The sequence below is a fragment of the Pinus tabuliformis genome, chromosome 2_2 (assembly GCF_031772625.1).
Source record: "Pinus tabuliformis cultivar Carrire ecotype Pingquan chromosome 2_2, CPIR1, whole genome shotgun sequence".
NCBI lineage: Eukaryota > Viridiplantae > Streptophyta > Pinopsida > Pinales > Pinaceae > Pinus > Pinus tabuliformis.
The window spans coordinates 601,944,654-601,965,791 of record NC_142300.1 but is presented as its reverse complement, the minus strand read 5'-3'; the positions used below and the strand labels follow the sequence as shown (position 1 = coordinate 601,965,791).

General features: G+C 38.5%; 1 protein-coding gene and 1 pseudogene across 3 annotated transcripts in view; both read left to right on the top strand.

The window, feature by feature from the left end:
• LOC149194091 (ribonucleoside-diphosphate reductase large subunit-like) overlaps positions 1-10,750 on the top strand; it is a 39,637-nt gene extending 28,887 nt beyond the window's left edge. Inside the window, exons 2-3 of one of the 2 annotated variants that reach the window (XM_089405033.1) lie at positions 9,862-9,975; positions 10,630-10,750. In XM_089405033.1, coding sequence (XP_089261159.1) covers positions 9,862-9,927 — 66 coding nt within the window. In that variant the 3' untranslated portion in view covers positions 9,928-9,975; positions 10,630-10,750. Of the gene's footprint in view, positions 1-9,861; positions 9,976-10,270; positions 10,606-10,629 lie in introns of those variants that run through there. The other variant, XM_089405034.1, reaches the window with a different exon arrangement.
• A 22-nt stretch (positions 10,751-10,772) lies between these two features.
• Positions 10,773-16,705, top strand: LOC149194090 (protein TPR3-like; annotated as a pseudogene). The gene is made up of 20 exons (XR_016254516.1): positions 10,773-10,805; positions 10,945-11,071; positions 11,240-11,355; positions 11,544-11,682; positions 11,852-11,956; positions 12,252-12,321; positions 12,452-12,525; positions 12,702-12,797; positions 12,880-12,936; positions 13,131-13,179; positions 13,316-13,443; positions 13,556-13,790; positions 13,904-14,062; positions 14,136-14,234; positions 14,496-14,642; positions 15,392-15,502; positions 15,676-15,855; positions 15,966-16,094; positions 16,188-16,283; positions 16,375-16,705. The product of XR_016254516.1 is annotated as a protein TPR3-like (transcript).
• Positions 16,706-21,138: the final 4,433 nt, after the last annotated feature.

Sequence of the window (21,138 nt, the reverse complement as noted above, 5' to 3'; positions counted from 1 at the left end):
TTTATGTTTATGTTCTATCTGCAGTTTACCTTAATGCTGATGTGATTGATAATCTGGAAAATATATTAAGCTAACTATGAAAATTGAAATAAATTGCTCTAAGCATATAACATACCTAAAATTAACAAAAATTCATGTGCTAAAATGGGTCAATTTGAGCTATATCAGATACAATTGTGTACTTGGGTTTGTTGGCATTACAGGATAAGGAACGTGTATGCTCATGCTCATGTGAGGTCTGGTCAGGCCTCCTCTTTGATAGCAAATGATGTTTATGATACCACCTTGAAGGTACTTCTTCTGACTATGTGATTATCGATGTGTTCTTCCCTTCATGTTGTGGTAATTTGACACATTGCTATGTTTACTAGTGAAGAATAAGGGATTATGTGTCTTCCATAATGGTAGGAATATGAAGAGTGAACTTATAAATTTACCCTTCTTGGTGAAAAACCTGGTAAGTTTCATGCTTCTCTGACAAATAGAAATTCATGTATGTGATAATCTTATTTGCTACTCCATTATAGTAAGAGAGACCCAAGCTCAACTTACCTCAGTTGCCGGCTAGAATGCATCCCCTTTCACCTTTTCTTTTACTTATGTGGGATTTAATCCATGTTAAAAGGGTGGAATTACATAATTGGGTAATTTCCCATAAATATTTTGTCAAAATTTTATAATTCCTATAGGGGCATCCAACTCATAACCACTTTTAATTATAAAATCATGTACATGCTTGCCTTCTTGTAGATCCAGTAATTGGGCACATGCTACAACCATGTTCCCAAATATAGCTGGATTTGGTTGCACATTTGTGCACTACGTTTCACAAAAAAATAACAAAGCCTCGTTGGCATGTCCATTCTGAACCTACTCGATGATCATAGCAGTCCAAGAAACCACATCTCTTACATGCATTTTATCAAACGTTTGGAGCACATTCTTCACAATCCCCAACTTAGCATACATATCTATAAGAAAAATTCCCACTGAACAATTTTGTTTGCAACCCATTCTTCCTATTCTTGGCTATGTAATAATGAATCCCCTGGGCCTCTTGTAGGGACAAAAGGTTGGCGCATGCCTAGAGCACAGTGGGAATGGTGACATTGTCCAACTGTGTATTGCTATCCAACATTTGAGATAAAAGGCCAAGGACCTCCTCACCTAGCCATTTTTAATAATTAGATTCCATAAGAAAACATCCCTTTTATTTTGTCAAACAGTTTGTAAACCTATTAAACATTTCACCCATATGCTTCGTCTTTAGTCCATGTAGTCCCACTTGGTTTCTCGGCTCTCTCATTATCATTGTGAGAAGGGTTTGCCTTTTACAAATTTGAAAGGGTTGCAAAGGTATTGATCACACTAGGCAACATGAAATCATTTATCCTGATACCATACACATGCATTTCATCGATAGTGTGACAACCCCTAGCCACTTCTCCATATAATTATTGTGAGTAAAAAGAAGATAGCTGAGGTCATGGGACACATTCTAGTGCTGAGGAAGGTAAACTGCTTGGGATCTCCTTTCTGGTTTTTTCACAACCATGGAGGTTGATAGGTAGCAAGCAGGGGACTGGTCTATTTACGTTGCCAGCAAGATGCAAGGACAAGGACACACACACACCTTTGCTACAACATGCATGAAAACTTTATATATATATATATATATATAATATATATATATATATATATATATATATATATAATATATATATATATATATATATATATATATATATATATATATATATATATATATAGTGACATGGCCATTCACAGGGAAATTCATTGGTGGCTAGAAGGACGTTGGGGTGAGCTAGTTACCTTCCAAAACAAAACAATAACAGACAATAAAATGGGGATGCATGGAGGTAGGTGGCTTAAATCAGTTGGCCTGGGAGTTTTGGGGAAGACATGCGCAAACTACCGAACATCGTGAGTAATGTGGTCGATTCCCTACACAAATATTTTGGGAAGCTTAGGGATCATGGCCTTCCCATTCTTGATTAGTAAAAACTTAAAAAGGGTGGAACCCTTAACGTTTGCTCTGTCAAAAGGAGGGATTGAGATCCTGCCTTCAAATGTTGGGAAGGTTGAGTTGAGTGAGGAGAACACATGGCGTTTGAGTTTCAATAGGATTTACAAGCTTGAAGGGAGGAAAGGCTTCAACAACGTGACCTTCATGGTTGTTTTAGTATTCTTGCCAATGCTATATATAGGAAACCAGTCCATCCATTGTCCTTCTAGAAGAAAGACCTGAGTAGAAGCTAAGGTAACCATTCCCAGCTAGCAGAATTGGTTGTCATTAAGTAGATCTCCTTCAACTCTGGAATATGGCACTGAGGTGATTGGGCTGCAAGAAAGGCCACAATGCAGCCCAATCTATGGTTGGGTGGTGAGTTGCAGTCCCGAACTCAGTTGCCAAATTCGATTGAGATAAGTATCTCTCATGCTTAACCTGTATCATAAATTTCTTGCTTACTCCAATTGATTTGAAATAATGCTGGTAGTGGGCTAGATATTTTGTGTGTTGCAGTTGCTAGTATTATGCTTAATGATGATAACCTTCGCAGTTATCCTACACCAAGGAGAAGAAGTGAACTGTAGCTTGTGATAGGTATCAGTAAGAATACATGTGCCATGATTTGAGCACAATTCTTGCATATTATAAGTTGCAACACGATATTGTGTCCTGGATATTTGGCTAATTCCCATTACACCAAGTAAAGGCAGTGAGCTAATGATCATGATTTGTATGACTAGGAATGGTAGTTTTGTATTCACACGGTTTTCGGTGGAGTACCTGTTGGGAGGGGCAGGTGGAGCAATGCACATTTGCAAGCTTGCAAGCAGCATACCCATAAAAAGGGCAGGTGAAGCCATGCACATTTTCAAGGTTCCAGACAGAATGTCTATCACATCAAGGTTCTGGACAGAAAGTATGCATGGTGGATGCCTCCGTCATTGCAAACAATTTTGGTTATGTATTTGAATGTATGTTAGTAAGCTTTGGAGTAAATTTAACTATGTTGAATATCGGGCCTTAACCTGGGTTCCTTTTACTTGTATTTCTATTGGGAATATTTTTCCTGTAACTGTGGCAATGCTTGTTCTGTGATTGAACTTATTTTTTTAAGATTTGGATTAAAATTCACTCTGTTAATATCAGGACTTAGTTTGGTGTTCTTCTATGAGGAATGCGATGTCTATAGATCCCATCATCTGTTCCTCTCATGAAAATGAGGGTATCGACGTGTTAGAATGATCCTGTGTAAATGTAGAAAACACGTGAACCAAATATTGTTGGGCTTTGGATTTGCACCTTGCCCACATCTGCTCTAGACCCTACTGGTCCACTAGGGTTAAGGGGTGCGGATTGGAGGGTTGAGGGAGAAAGAATAGGCTTATAAAGGAGTTTCCCAATCCCTATAATCCTTGGAAACTTGGATTCCCAAATGGTCTTTGACAAATAGTCTTTATTGAGAAGTGGGACCACACAGGGCCAAGTGGACCTAGCCCAGGTTCGGGGATGGAATATAGCAACCAATGATGTTCCTATCTTGGACAGGTGAGGGGAAAGGACCAAACAAGAATATTTTCTTCAAAAGGTTGAATTGATCCTATTAGTGTCTAGCATTGTGGATGCCTAGGCAAAATTCGGTCCTAGAGCTAGGGCTTGAGATTCCTAGAGATTCCATTGTTAGAATGGCCTCAAATTTGGAGGAGAGGGAGGGGACCAGTAGCCTAGAGGAGATCAAATTTTTCCTTGGGCCAATTGTCGAGAAATTGATGCCCTAGGTGACCCACTGGGGCTAGACTAGAGAAAAAGAGGGAAAATGGTAAAAAGAAGGTTAATATGATCACCCTTTTTATGGAACCAGTGCCTAATTCACTTGGGGATATGGAGTCAAGGATGGTAATGAGTAAGAACTTGGATTCTTGATCAAGGAGGCCCAAAAAGTCAACTTCATCCAATGTAGATAGTAAGAAAAGAAAAGCGACTTTCAAGCATTTATACTTTAAAGAAAATGATGCAAGCTTCTCAAGATAAATAATCTCTAGGACATTTCATTCATATAACATTGGCCCATACATTTAATAAATAAAACGTTGCTCAATTCCACATTACAATAATGTAGCAACTAGCCCTAATTTTAGCAGTATGCAGCAAGAAGAATAACAACAATAAAAAGCACTTACAACGTTATAGAATATATCCAACCAACAATTCGTTTGCATAACAAAGCTCCAAGATAAGAGAAATAGCCCAAATCCATACATCAAAATTCATCCATCTCCAAAAATATCCTCCAAGGAAAAAGTGCGAAAATTCTCTATGAGTAGAGAGATCCCAAGTCAAGTGATGATACAAATGAATGTATCTAGCGTCAATATATAGCCTCTTGAGGAGTTCGAATTAGCCTATGGGTCCCTAATGATAAAATAATGTGCAAATAATAACCCCTAAACCATACTAGCTCATAATGTAAAAACAAGCCTCACAAGGGGCCAAATAATGATGTATGCATGTTGTAGGGCCCTCCAAAGGCTCAATAACATCCTGAAGTGCCATATTGAGGAATAAATTCCTCGAAATATGATGGACAAGGGGGTGGCCCCTTGTTCTCCAAGTAGTAGACCTGTGGTTCTCTCAGTGGATCTGAGGGCACATCAATGACCCCATGGGTCTCCATATGAATCGGAGATGTCTGTAGATCCTCTGCAATGGTCCAGGTGGTGGAATGAATGTTGCCATGACATTGTACAAGTTCTAGGACACCTGCCAAGAGTGTGGGGCTCCTATGGGGGCTTGTTGGGCATAGTGTACCAATCATGTCACCATCATCCCAAAAGTGGATCGCTAGTAGTCTTTGAACATCCATGAAGATCTGTGGAGTGCTATCTGCTGCTGTGGAGGCCCATGGCTCTCTATGCACACCTTACATGTGCCAATGTGGACCTCTGGGGGTCAGGATCCCATATAGGGAAGCCAAACCCAAATGGAAACCACCTGTAATCCTGCATAAGATCCAATGCATCCCATAGGCTTCCAGTACAATCAGTCATTAGAATAATCGGGTAAAGGAGCTTACAAACCATGGATAACAAAGTGGGCACTTCATAATGGCATGCCCTTCCGTAGTGGGCTTTGGCATGTGCTAGTGTCTCCAAACTCCAAAGGGGGTTAGCCAAGTACCTTATTAGGTGGTTTCAACCCTTAGAGGGGATAGTATGTCCAAGGTACACCCTTCTAATGGGGGTGGCAAGTGACAAATAGGTGAGATGGAATAGGGAATGAGAGGGGCAGCCCTAGGCCACATAATGGGGCATAGGGGTAGCTAGATAAGGGGAAGCCCACACTTGGGTATATAATGTATAGGAGGGAGCAGTCGTGGTACATGAGGTGCCCTGACCTTGATTTTTCCACCCTTCTTTATATGCCTTTTGCCTTTTATGAATTTTCTTTAATTAACTGCTCAGGGCTCAAAGGACAAGAGCATGATGTGTATAATATAGCAGTGATTACCCCTTTTGAGGTAGGGTGGTTCATTGCCCTCCAGGGGTTGGGACAATCATGGGTTCCTGAATGATAGAGGAGGCTCATCTAGGGCCTATCGAACCAGGGGGATGGCCATGGATGGATAGAGCTCATGTGTCAGCTTTTGCCCACGTGCTAATTATTTTGTCCCAGCCATCTTTTGCATTTTGTGGTACAATTTCTTGTTAAATGTGGCCAATTATACTTTTTGTTCTTTTTTAGTTGCTTCAACCTCGGGGCCTCATTATGGGCCTGACCCAAGGTGGGTGCTTAGGGGTTAGGGAGGCTAGCCCTATGTGGACCCAGAATGGGAATGTGGACCCAGGTGGGAGAAATGATGAATGGGGGTATAGTGAGTGGAAAGGGAGTAGTATGTGCGGGTAAAGGAGCGGGACCACGCACCCAAGGTCGGGGTTTCCCAAGTAGTACCACCCTAGAACCAAATGGCCAATAAAGGAGATCCCACGGGACTAAGATCCAAGGGTAACAACCAAAAGAGATCAAGGAGACAAGAGTACAAACTAAGCCCACTCTTTTTTCCAAATCCCTCCATCAATCCATACCCAGAGGCATCCATGTTAAATGGCAAGACATACCTTTAGATTCGGGAGGCCCACCTTCAAACATACGATGAATACAGGTGGGTGAGGAAACACATGGCTGGCTCAGGTGGCCGAGAAAAGGCACAACGAGCTAGTAGGAGGCATCAAGGGGCTGCTGGCTGCCGGCTGAGGCTTATCATGGAGAAAAATTTCTCCTGGGGATATAACCCACAAGGTGGTGGGTAATAGTATTCTCATATTCAAAGTTTCTAACATTATACAATGCCTTGGATCTGAATGTCAATATATTTAAGATGGTCTCCCTCTGTTCTAGACTTTCTACTATCCAAGTTGTGGCTTTATAGATTTCCAAGTCTTATATGATGACAGAGATTATTTAGTCTCTAGGATATTGTGATCAAAACGTGGATCATATGTTGTATCAAATGATGTTTAAATGTCAGGATGTTCATTGCCAGGAAGCTCAATAAACTTTATTCTTAACATTGAATGCCTGAACTGAAATTCTTATCAGTGCTGTAGCTTGCTTATAACATGTAACCATACGCTTGCAGATTCTTTTGGCAAAGCTGACTCATTTATGAGACAGCGTTTGTGACTATAGCTACTGTATCTGCCCAGAAAATCTTGTGCTACATGCTATATTTAGAAGCAGGGAAAGTTGAACGGAAATTCCATATCTTGAAGTCTGGATGTTGTTTTCATTGTTTGTTATGTGGTCATTACATTTGGCTTGGCTGAAATATGTGGCATTTTAGAGCAACCATTGAAGTGATAGTGAAATGTGTCCTTAAGTTGCTCTTGCGGTTGTACTTGGTGGTTGGACTTTGAATATCTTTGAAATGTAGATGTTGAATGTAATAAAATGGCACTGTATCTAGTGATAAATTTCAGCTTGAAGAAAACTGGCTTTTGTTGCTAGGCTGTATCATCCTTCGGATCTTTTTATTATTGAGGCTTTCCCTCATGCATGATCTTTTTATGTATTGTTGTGTAATCCTTGAGCTACAACTCGATATATGTTTATTTTGTCCTTCTTTAAGATATATTTTCCTAGAAGAATTTGTGTGCCTTCTTTCTTATGGTATGCTTCCCAGTGCAATTTTTCATCAGTTCCAACTGAATAGGACTAGCAGACCTGGGTTAAAATTTATTTTCAGTCCTTTTTATGGCTATATATTAACAATGGATTTGCTGATATAATTTGGTTCTATATGGTTTGTTCTGTATTTGCATCTGTAAATATTGCTCCATATGTCGACTTCAAATCTCATCTGCAACAGAATGAGTATATAGTACAGAATGGTGGAGACTGCCTAAATTTGAACTGTAATATGGAATTGAAAAAGCGCAGAAGAAGTGATGAGATGTTAGCCTTTGTCTCCTTAATAGAGCAAGGTAAACAGAAACTCCTATTCATTGGAAACAACAATTTCAGGTGGTTGAATGACCATTAGGCAAATTCAGCCACTTTTCAGTCAAGCAACTATTTATTTGACATTTGGGGATCAAAGATCATTCGTCCACTCCATCCAGAAGTGAGGTATTTCTTACGCATATCTGGCTGTCCTCATCGTGGAATAGGATTAGTTGTACATGGCTACCTTCTGAAGCTATTGCTTCAGTTGTATATACCATTGAGGACAACAAAATTTTTTGCCTATCAAGTGATTGCTGTAAAGCAAGATTTCGATGGCAGCTAACTGTATAATTATAATTTTGCTAATATAAATAAATATTTCATCTGACAAAAAATAAAAATAAAAAACTCTTTTCACCCCATTCTCATATCCACACATTGGGAGTTGGGTGACATAGTAATTACCTTTGGTCAATAAGGGGGTGTGTTACAGATAGTTTCTGGGCCTCTGTAACACAGCCATTCCAAACAAAAGACTGGCCTATTCCCTTTGCAGAATTTCGGCTACTAATGAAAGGAAATGCATAACATCAGAATAGCATTGCATCCACACTACTACACTGGGATTTAAACTGGAGAAATCCCTTTCCAGGTGAATAAAATCACATGGAGATATTCCTATATTTACAGAAAAAATATTTACATCAGCAAAGAGAAAAGGCAAATGGTATATACAATGAAACTTATATTATCTTCCATAAAAGTACTAGTGCAGAAATAAAATCAGAATACACCACGGCATCTAGGGATTTGACATCCTTATCAGCCAGGCACCTTTGGCCAACAACTGCATACATACCTCACCCCTCCACATGGAACAAAAGACAAACAAGGAACTGACCTTATGGTCAAAAACAGGCTTACATTGAATTTTCCAAACAGTAAATAGAGCAAAGATCCTTCGGCAATGTACACATCAAGTAATTGCAATCACCCAAAAGGACTGCCCTGCAATGAACCCTTTCCTAGAGAATAACTGAGAACTAATCCTGGACACACTAAGAACCTTTCTTTGCAAACTAACAATCCTAGAAAATATGTTTCAGTGTCTCGAACAGTTGGCATATCTGACAAAGACCATCAGAAAGCCCACTATTGGCCAACCTAACCTTCGAGGGAAGCCCCTGATATATAACCAACCACATACAAAGAATCTCAATGTGAACGCAAAATAGTCCACACACTATGAAGTTGACAAACCCACATGTATGTTGGATTAGTAGAAACTCAATGAGCATTGAGGACTAGGGCTAGAGCATGTTGTTGATGTAAAATGGAATAAAGCCTCCTGGAATCATAATTTTGAAGAGGGCGACAAAGCTCCAACCTGAATCATGTGGGTAGATTGAGACTTTGTAGATGGTGTGCGTGTATGCCTTTTTTGTGCAGCTTCAGGGATAATGGTAAGTGAGCATAAGATGGACGATTGGTTGATTAGATTGGATAGGTTACCAGAGTGGCTTCTTGCAGCTTGGACTTATTTGGAGTGAGGCTTTCACGTGTCGCTATGTGGGATTGGTGTTTGCAACAGTTTCAAGCTAAGCATCATGTCCAACAACATAAGGATCTACCAATTTCCAAGTAATTAACAGTGGTCGGGAGGATGTGTTATGTTTCACGTTAGTTGCCCTAGTTAAGCAAAATGTTGGTCTTTGGAATAGATCTCACATTCCTATTTATGGTCAAAGTATGGTGGAGAGAGGGTCGATTGCCCAAGAATGAGAGAGCACTTGGCTTGATTGATATGGCTACTTGGAACTTGGAAGTGTATCCTTGCTATCAAATCATTTGAAGGGGACTGCCCTTGTAGGGGCTATTACAAGATCGGTTTTCTTCAGTGTAACATGTTGGCAAGGTGCTGGTAGTCTTTCTTCTTCCCACCTGTTCTAGGTCTCTTGTTTATCTTCAAAAGTGTTTGGATGATAGTCAGCTTGTTTAGATGGAACATGGATGTGAGCAGAGCAGGTTGTAATTTGGTGAGATGCTTTATTTGGAGTTGGAGGGCAGGGTAGTTGTATTGCTTTTGGGCTCATCATATAAGTAGACAGGGCATTTAGTGGTTTGTTTTTCTCTCAAGTATAAATTAATTGAGAGAAGGATAATAAAAAGAGGTTAAAGATATTAAGTATAGATGAAACGTTATGTAATACACCCTAGTTTTGGCGGTGATGCTTTTGTTACATTGATTGAGTAAAAAATCACACATATATGCCATACCACAAATGCTTTAACTTCAGTCATCTTGAATGTTGTATATTTTCTATGTCTGATGCTCAGACATGTTTGAATTGGTGACTGATACTTCATACATACATGGGATGTTGTCTCAGGAAAGACCAAGCAAAAGCAGTGGAAATTATAGTGGAAAACCTGAAGGTGTTGTCATCTTTCACTGAAGAGCTATTCAAGGAAATTACACAGCTTCTTACTTTATATAATTTCAGGTTTGTGTGTGAAATTATCAGTTAATCTTCTCTCTGCTACAAGTAAGCCCGTGGGTTACATATATACTCTTTTGCTTCTCATAGATATTCTTAAGGAATCTCATGCTACAACATTATCAGTAATGTTACACATCTTGTCATAGTACATTTTTGTTGCAGACAGAACCTGGGGGATTTCCGTGATTGGTGACATCCTTGCCATCTGGTTGTGATCTCTTTCACATAGATGCTATTTTTCGCCCTTATTTATTTATTTATTAGTGTTGTCTTTTTGTTATGTTTGGTTGAACACCAGCGAAAATGAGCAACTTTCCAAGTATGAAAATACCAAGTCAGCAAGGAATATCATGTTAGTCTAGCTTAAAAAGCTTATTGAGGCCAATCCTCTGTTCCGAGACAAGCTGCAGTTTCCCTCTCTGAAAACTTCTCGCTTGCGAACACTTATCAAGCAAAGTTTTATATACATTTTCTTTTGAGTTGACTTGTTAGACAATTGTTCAAATTTGAGTATTTTATGCCTGCTGTATAGTAGTTGTTGTAATCAGTTTTGATGACCAATACCAATAGTAGATTATTCTATGAGGTCTGCGCTGGGTGCAGAATCCAGATTACTGATTTCATATTCCTGGTATTGGTGTTTGAAATTTATGTCAGTTTGAATTGGCAACATCAACTCTATAAAAATTCAAGGCCCAGCCCAGACAGAAAAACACTGTTTGTTGATCAGTTCTGGACAGCCAAGTGGTGCTCGTGCACCATCTCCTGCAACTAATCCTCTTATGGCAACGATTCCGAAAGGGGGAGGCTTCCCGCCATTTGGTGCTCATGGGGTATGTTGAATTACAGGTGGATTTTTAAAAATTTCTTAATGAAATTGCCGATAGTTGTCCATATAAAGAGTAGTTGATTTGAGTGTATTTGAATCATGAACAGTTTTGTCTGATATGCTATTTTAATGTTTATTTCCAGCCCCCATTTCAAGCAGCACCTGCACCTGTTGCTACTGCCTTAGGAGGCTGGATGGCTAATGCCACTCCTGCACCTCATCCTGCAGTCTCTGCAGGGCCAATTGGACTTAGTGCTGCAGCAAATCCAGGTAACTTATACACCAGCAATTGACATGGAAGTTCTGTTGATATGGATTATATAGGAAGCCATTGTCTAAAATTATGATTATGGTTTATATAGGAAGTGATGTCATTTATATGTTGGCATCTTTAGCTTTTATATGGTTGAGTAATCCCATTTTGATTTGTTGCTCTAGCTGCTTTGTTGAAGCGCCCGAGGACCCCTCCTAATGCTCCCTTAGGGGATTATCAGTCAGCTGATTCTGATCACATTCTAAAACGAGCAAGGACAATTGGGCAGTCTGGTGATGAGGTATTCTGACTTTGCCTTCTCCATATAGTTCATTTTCACTGTCAAACATCAACTAATGTAATTTATGGTTAGTTAATAATGAAGAAAATGTAACAGGTAAAAATCTTCATTCAAGTATCAATGTGGTTGTTTGTAAGAGCAGCAGTATTGTTTGAGGATTAGGTGCTTTAACTATAACGAATTTGCAGGTTAGCTATACTGGTCCAAATCTTCCACAGGGCTTATATTCACAAGATGACCTTCCCAAGATTGTTGCACGAACTTTAAATCAGGGATCTCCACTGAAGAGCATGGTTTTTCATCCTTTGCAGCAGACCATACTTTTAGGTATGGCTTTGTTTTCTTATAATGCTTATTTTTTCTGTTTAGATTTATTTATATGCTTAGGAATACATATTCTGTCTTTAGAAGGCATGAGTCCCATTATTTTTCTTCATATTTCATAAAGTACAGAATTTTATGCTGCTAATATGCATTCATTGTTACTGTGGTCCAGTTGGTACACGTGGGTGAAATTGGTGTATTCCCAGGTTCACAGGAAAGACTAGCTCACAGAAATTTCAAGGTTTCAGGTCATGGATCTGGTTCAGCTTCCATGCAGGTAACATATATGACCTTTACACCTTTATAGTCACAAAAGAAAATTTTATCTGTTCCTGGACTTAACCTATTGTACATTATATAATATAAACCTTTATTCTGTTTCCCTTGATGTATCCTGTGTGGATTTAGGCTGGGAATGCTTTAGGTATCTACACTGACTGGTCTTTACTTGTCCATTTGGCTGTTGTTGGTCGTTTTTGGAAATATTTCATTAGTATAACTTGTATCTTTCTTATCCATTCTTTGTAATGAATTTTCTGAGTAATCTGATTGTCCCATTTTCTGGACAACAGGCAGCAGTTCTCAAGGATCCTCTTGTATCAGTCAATCGTGTTGTGTGGAATCTAGATGGTTCTTTGTTTGGTATGTAATTAGACCAGGAAGATTTTAGCTTCTGCTAATAGTGAACTTGTCTATATAGTTTCTTGGTAATGAGATGATTGAACCCATATTTGAAATATAGTGTATGATTATGTGTTTTTTAAATATACAGGAGTAGCTTATTCAAAGCACATAGTGCACATATATTCCTTCCATGTTGGTAATGACTTGCGGTAGCACTTGGAGGTATTTGGCCCCTCTCATTCAGTCTTCTTGTAATAAACCTGAACCTAGTTACAGAGAAAATTGAGGGCTATGTTACAGAAAATGCTTCTTGTTTCTCCATGTATTGTATTTGTTGTATTGTTTGCTTTAGTGAATTCACTGTTTTTTCACATCTAATAGATTATTTCTTTTGGAAGATTGATGCCCATGTTGGAGGTGTAAATGACCTTGCTTTTTCACATCCCAACAAGAAATTGTGTATTATTACCTGTGGAGATGACAAAACAATAAAGGTTTGACATGAAACTATATATTGTGACAAAGTGCGGGGCTTAGAAAATTTCAGGTTGATAAAGCTGGTTGGTGCAACAACAGTTATGGGATGCTGTTATTGGTGTAATTTGTAAAGAAGTATACTTTTGAAGGTCATGATTCATGAAGCATCCGTGTATTCTGTATTATGTCCCCATTATAAAGAAAACATTCTAGTATACGCTCTTTGTTGTGATTCAGATTTTTTTAATACGACTGGGAAAATGTTTGCTTTTCAGGAAAACATTGATTTCGCGGATATGATGATTCCTCAAGCTGAAGCTTTGTATTGGACTCTTCTTATGTATCAGTTTAGCACCTGTGTATTTCGTATTATGCCCCCATTATAAAAAAAACATTCAGGTATGTGCTCTTTGTTGTGATTCTGATTTTTTTTAATACAACTGGTAGAATGCTTTTTTTTCAGGAAGACATTGATTTCGTGGATATGATGATTCCTCAAGCTGAAGCTTTGTATTGGACTCTTTTTATGTATCAGTTTATATTTTCACCAGCTGTTGATGGCAAGATAAAGGCTTGGTTATATAATCTGATGGGTTCAAGGGTTGATTATGATGCTCCTGGTCAGTGGTGCACTACAATGGCTTATAGTGCTGATGGGACAAGGTTGATTCATCATGTCATTTCAGCTCTTGCTTTGTGCTATGCATTTTTTTCTGTTGATTATTGATTAGCTCTACAATACATGGAGAATAAAAGCACTGGCGACTTGATGCAGGCTCTTCTCATGTGGAACAAGCAAAGAAAGATAATCTTTTCTTGTTGAATGGAATGAGAGTGAAGGTGCTATAAAGCATACTTATCAAGGATTTTGTAAGCGCTCTTTGGATATTGTGCAGTTTGATATGACTAAGAACTGCTTTTTGGCTGCTGGAGATGAATATTTGATCAAGTTTTGGGACATGGACAACACAAACCTGCTGACAACTGTTGATGCTGACGGTGGATTAGTTGTATGGTTTGACATAGTCGCTTATTTTTTATTTATTTTTATGTGAACTAATTGCATAGCTCAAAAGAAAGACTTTCGGGTTAATTTAGCTTTGATTTTTTCCTATTTTCAGAGTACTCCTTGTCTCTGCTTCAACAAGGGACATTATTGGCAGTTTCAATCAGTGATAATGGCATCAAAATTTTAGTCAATGCTGATGGCCATCAATTATTACGCTCATTTGAGAACCGTACCTTTGATGCAGCAAGAGTTCCTTCTAATACGAAGGCAAGAGTTGTACATTTATTATGTGTTTGGCTTTCAAGCTTTACTTCAAATGCGGCTAAACTGAGATTTGGTTCTGCAGGTGTCAGTAGTAACTCAAATGGCATCTGTAAGCACACCTGGGGCACAAACTGTTGGGGGATCTGATCGGGTTGCTTCCACAGTTTCCATGGCTGGACTGGTATGTCTACTGTAATACTATAAGATATCTCTAGACTACAAGGATAAAGACCTTGCATAAGGCATCGATTGCCAACTACTTAATGTTTTTGAAGTACTGAAGGCTGTGGAAGTTGTATGGTAGGGAGAGTTTAAATGATTTTCTGTGCTTTTTAATATGAATAAGCCTGTTTCTTTTCAACAAAAGGACATATTCAAAGCAAGAATGCTTGCAAATGTGTACACTAAACAATTGAAAGTGATTGATTTTTGTGTCTGTCAGAATGGAGTGGATTCTAGGAGTGTTAAGGATAAGGTCAGAGTCGCAGAAGATTCAGTAGATAAAAACAAGAACTAGAAACTCACTGAAATAATCGAACGAGCTCAGTGCCGGTCCTTGAGACTCTCAGATAACCTACCAACAAGCAAGGTGTGTATTATCCCAGATTGAATAGCTCATAATGGATTACCATGGGAAAAAATATCCTGTATCAGTCTGAGCTTGTTATTAAACTTGTGATATTGTATAATGTGTCACATTTATGTTGAAAAGTAATTTGTACTGCATGGTTAGAAGCATCATTGTGAAATTTCATTGGTTATTTCCATTTTCTTTTGATGTAAGGGCAGTAAATATGTACTTGTCCTTGTCAGTGCGTATGAACCTGTACCTTTCAATATTTCTTAATATGCAACTCATTCAGTCCTATATATTTATTTACTGCTGCTGAGTAGTTATGGCTTACAAATCAATGTACTCCACAGGTGCCCATTTGATGGATATTATCTGGGTCTTGCCCTTATATTTTCTTTTGTATGAGCAAATATGAGTGCTTCATGGTCATAAACTATTAGTTTATCAAATTTGTTAATCTATCTAGGACACATGAGCATTGAGGACATCGACCTCCTAATTTTGTTGAATTATTCACACTGTTTTTTCAAAACCTCTAGCTTGGTACATAAAGTTTCTGTTTCTTCTCAGCTAAGTGTCATGCCATGTATGATTTTGGAGCATTCTTTGGCACATACTTAGCTTTTGATTCCCAATGCCTTTCTGTAGAGTTTGGATATAAAGTGAGAATTGGTACATTTCAGTTTTGTAGCTTACAACAAGAGCCTTTCTTTGTAGAGATTTAGTTCTTTATTATAATCACTTTATACTTTCATGAACTGCAGATTTCAAGATTAATATATACTAATTCAGGAGTTGCGATTCTGGCATTGGCTTCCAATGCTGTGCACAAGCTCTGGAAATGGCAGCGAAATGATCGCAATGCTAGTGGCAAGGTGCTTATGTTATCCTTTGTTTAAGTCATGCTCTTTTTAATATATGATATCCTTTATGAAGTTGTTATACCAGTTAATTGAGAGAGATCAAGTTGATTAGTATCTTACAAATTAATTTTAAAGTTTGTACTGAATGCATTTGGTATATCATCTAAAAGGAGTTCTTTTCACAGGAAACAACCAGTATTCCACCTCAGTTATGGCAACCTGTCAGTGGCATACTTATGACAGATGGCATAAGTGATACTAACCCAGAGGATGCTGTTCCCTGCTTTGCATTATCGAAGAATGACTCGTACGTCATGTCAGCCAGTGGTGGAAAAGTTTCTTTGTTCAATATGATGACATTCAAGGTAATGCTTCAGATGTTGAATGACAAGTATCTAGCTATTTATTTACTATATTCTGAGGAACTTCTCTTTTAATAGTTTTATCACTCTTTGCTTCATTGTGTTTTCTGCAGACAATGACAACTTTCATGGCACCATCACCACCAGCAACTTTTCTTGCTTTCCACCCGCAGGACAACAACATAATTGCTATTGGCATGGAAGACTCTACAATTCAAATTTACAATGTTCGAGTGGATGAGGTTCTGGCTCAATCTTTGGTGGAATTTTCAGCAATCAAACCCCTTTTGGAGGCACTTGCATATAAATTTGAATAAAATGCCTTTTGGATGCAGGTAAAGAGCGAGCTTAAAGGACATCAAAAGAGAGTGACTGGGCTTGCCTTTTCTCATGCACTGAACGTGCTTGTATCATCAGGAGCAGGTGCCTAGGTATTTGCTACATGATACATCCTGTAGCTGTAATCCAAGCCTAGGGTGCATAATTATTTTCGCTAACTTATCCTGATCACGGCTAATGCAGTAGCTCCTGGGATGTCTGGCACTGCAGCTTTGCATATGGGGAACTGATGGCTGGCAAAGGCTTAGGAATAAATTTTTACAGCTACCACCAGGCAGATTGCCACCACAGGCAGAAACCCGAGTGAAATTTCACCAGGATCAGATACACTTTTTGGTTGTGAATGAAACTTAGATTGCTATTTATGGAGCTAATAAACCTCGAGTTTCTCAAACAAGTTTGTTTTAAATATCTGACAACCTTTCATTGTTTTGTTTCCATTCTTTTACTCAATTTAATTCGTAAGTCGGTAAGTTGGTGTGTATCTATAAATGTCTAGCTGGTAATGGTTCTGGGTTCTGGCAATAGATCCCTGTGGAGTCACTTTCTGCTCCAATATCCCATGCTACTTACTCGTGTGATAGTCAACTAATATATGCTAGTTTTTTTTTTTTTTTGGTTGTTGTTGTTGTTGTTTTGTATGGCGGGTGGGTGTGTTCCATGTTGGATCACTGCGATTACGATCTCGAATTGGTCCATCTTCGTATCTTGCATCCAATGTCAGGTGAGTCATACTAGAAATAATCTGATGATGGTGGATAGGTTTTTGATGTTTCATGGGCATGTGGGATCATGTGCACTGGTCCATGTGTGGGTATGTGGACTGTGCAGTAGGTTGTCATAGTATTTAAGAAGATCCCTCCAGTGAACTTGAGAATAATTGTAAAGAATGAAGACTTAAATAACCTGGTATTTCACGTTCAATATCTTTCTAATGCCCCTAAATACCCACATTTATTCCATGAAATGAAAAACGTTAGCCCACTTCCTCCAAGGACTTGCACTTTTAGAAACCCAAACACATGGAGCATAACCTACAAACCCTGGTAATGTTGACTGTAGGAGTTTAGTTATATGTATGTTTAGACATATAATTGCAGATTAGCTTAGTTGTTCTTTGTACAATAATATGGTATAGTACAGTTAAAAGTGTCCATTATCATGAGCATTTGTCCTGAAAAAAGGCTATTTTCTCAAGTAATTTTCCTCAATGTTGCGAAAATCGATATCAAGATAATATCGGCAAGGAAAATAATGGGGAAAAATCGAGAAAAATCGTAAAAATTGGGAAAAAATCGTAAAATACAAAAATATTCAATTGTTTAATATCTAAAGCATCTACAACATAAAATAAATACATTGACACATAAATATGATAAGAGAACTAATATATAAGATGTGTAATATCATTTCTAGTGCTACATCACACATAACAGTGAATCATGTCCTGAATAGTAAGTCCTGACTCCTAAGTTCTAACTCAGCTTCAAAATATCAACAAAAAATATAATAATGTATTTCATATCATGAGTCATAATGTCATATACAATGAAATGAACCAAATAACTAAAGTCTAATACTACTGATTTCCTCTGCCCCTCTTGCGAGAAAATGCAATAGCTTTCCCTTTCCCTCTAGATGTAGATGTCGGTGGAGTTGGTAGTGGACTCCGCTGTGCTCTAGAACTTGAAGAAGTAAGAGCTAGAGGAGGTAGACCACGTCCTTTATTAGTGGCAAGGGTAGCCCGGGTAGGTGGTGTTACCTCCTCCTCCCCCTCTACGCCTTTCACTACCTCCTGCTCTAACCAATCATCGACATATTCCATGAGAGGCCTCTCGGCCTCAACCCTTCATGCAGCAATGGTGTCAATCCCATCCAATGAGATGGCCTCCATATCAAGTATCTTCATAAGTTGCTTCACCCACAATCGAAGATTGTAGTAGACGTAGACCAAGTCATTAAGTCGTTGGGACTCCAGCTTGTACAAAGATCATAAAATAATAATTATAAAAAAAATATTGTTTAATGATTTCAAAAAATTAATTGGAAATTTGCAATATTTTAAGTTTTAAGTTTAACCTGTTGCGTTTCTTGTTGTGTATTTTTTCAAATACACTCCAGTTGCGCTCGCATCCTGAGGAGCTACATGTTTGGCTGAGGATTCGAATGGCAAGCTTTTGCAGATGGGGTACTCTGGCACCATAGATTCTCCACCATGCATCTACAACAAAATTACAAATAAAATAAACATAAGAAAAAAATGAAATTTGAAAGTTGAAGCAAAGTATGAAGTTATGAACTTGAAGAGAATGAAATTTGAAACAAACTAAAAAATACCTGGCATTTTAGTTGTCCTATCAGTCACAGCCATCTCAAAGCCAAATGTGCCACCTGCCATCTTGTATATCTCCATTTCTTTGGAGATTTCTGCACGTTCTGCTGGAGATCGCACCATCCTCTGAACACAAGTTAAGAATCCATCCATGATCTCAGCATCAAATACGAACCCACATGGGTAAAAAATGTGAGGTTCAAGTAGATCCCTGTAGCATGAATGGGACGATGGAGTGTGTTGTTCCATCGTTCTTCAATCACTTCCCATCGGAGGAGTTGTTTCTGAAACCCCTCATCTCCCTTATCATCATAGTAGGTTCAAATGGATTCTTTGGCCCTGTCCATGGCCTCATACAAATAGCCCATTGCGGGCTTCTCACCATCAACTAATTGAAGATCTTTTACCAAAGGTTCAGTAACGGTGCACACCTCTTGCACTCCTGCCCAGAAGTCTTCCTGGTATGAAACTAATCTGCTTACGACCTCTCCCTCTGGTTTGCGGCTCACTGTCAAATCACGCCACTGATCGGAAAGAAACATTCTTTTCACATCCCACATAGAATTCAAGAGGAATTGAAGAGATATGAAACTAGTGGCAAACTGTGTAATGGCATGACGCACCAACTCCTTGTTGTTGGTGAATTTTTTCATCAGCTAAGCACAAATGCATGATTATATATAAATTTTGTAATGATTTTTGATGAGTCAACAATATATTTGACAAAAGAAAATTTTCCTATGTCTTCCAACATCAAATCAATACAATATGCAGCACAAGGTGTCCAAAATAAAGTAGGATGTCTCTCCATAACCATTCTGCCAACAACAACATAATTTGTAGCATTGTTCATTATGACTTGGACAACATGTTCTGCACCCACCTCCAAAATAAACATATCCAAAGAATCACATAAAGTTTTTTGCATCTTTGATATGTGAAGATGCATCAATAGATTTCATAAACATTGTCTCCTTGGGACAACTAACCAAGAAATTTATAAGGGTTCTCCCCTTTTGGTTGGTCCAACCATCTGACATCATAGTGCATCTTGTTTGTGTCCATGATGCCCTAAACTCCTCCAATCTTTTGGTGCAGTCAACCTTTTCATCTTGAAGAATGTAGCCTCTAAAGTTATCATAAGAAGAGATTTTGTACCTTGAGCCAACAGTTGCAATAATATCAACAGCAGGTTGGAAAAGTGGATTATTCCTTGCAACGCTGAAAGAAATGTCACTCTAAAGGAGAAACTTGCCCAACAACTTGTCAGCTTGTTCTTTCTCATTTTTTTAAGCATTGAAGTGATAGATAGTTGTGAACCAGACGTGGTTCTAGGAACAAAAAATGATGAGACAGCTACAGGGTTGGTTGTAGACATTGATGCTGAAGTAGAACCAGTGCCACTTCCATATTCACCTGAGCCTAACACCCTCCCTGCTAGTTGCTTCTTCATTTCTGCTTTGGCCACTCTCTCTTGCTCTAATTCTTCCAATGATCTCATGGCTCTTCGGATGATTTCTGCATTTGTATTGTCACAAGGCCCTACATCATGTCCAGGGATTTGTGCAAGGTGATACTTCAATCTATAAACCCCCTCTGACATATGCTGCCCACACAACTTGCAAGACAAATTCAATCTATCAAACCCTCCATCAGGTTCACCAAATTCCCACAGAGGGTCCAATTTCCTTGGCATGTTTGTAACTTGGTTGAACTCTTGAGTTTTAATGTAAGATGAAATTTGAACTTTGAAGTTGAACCTATGGCACAATAAGAACTGCAAGTTACAAAAATAAAAATAAAATTACATGTATGACACAAGTTACAACACATTGAATTTTTGACAATTTAACAAACAAAAAAACTTCAACTCAATCCAAAATGAACTCTCTCCACTCTATGCAACAAAAATGAAAAAAACACCATCAAATCCACTCAAAAATCTTTGATAAACAATGGGTTATAGAAACTCAAGCAAAAACAAGAAAAAAACCAAAACAAAATGGCCAAATTTGGTGCCCATACTTGGAAACCACGGTTTGCCGGAGAAATTTGATCCAAAGACGAAGTTCTCTTGCTTGGGATGCTAAAATCTCCAAGTTTCCTCCTCCTCTGCCCTAGTAGACGCCTTCCAGGGTTCCTCTCCTCCTCAGCGCTCAATCCACGCCGTTGTCTGTTCAAAATGACAAAAAAAAATCATGTTTTCCCTTATAAAAACGCGTTGTTCGCCACCCCCATGATAACTTCCCATCGAATTGCAATTATTACGATTTTTTGAAGTTAGCGCGATTTTTTCACTGATTTTTTGGGAAAAAAACTGCGTAGTAATCAAGTGAGTTTATTAGGATTTTGAAAAACTCATGATTTTTTATTGTTATCGCGATTTTCGCAACACTGATTTTTCTGCCATCTAATATGTATTTGTGTTTCGTCTTCCTTTATGTTGCAGCTCTGGTGTGTACCCACTTGTAATTGCAGCTCATCCTTCTGAGCCAACACAATTTGCATTGGGATTATCTGACGGGGGTGTACATGTTTTGGAGCCATTAGAGTTAGAAGGAAAGTTGGGTACTGGACCTCTTGTGGAAAATGGGTTGGCAAGTAATGCTTCTACT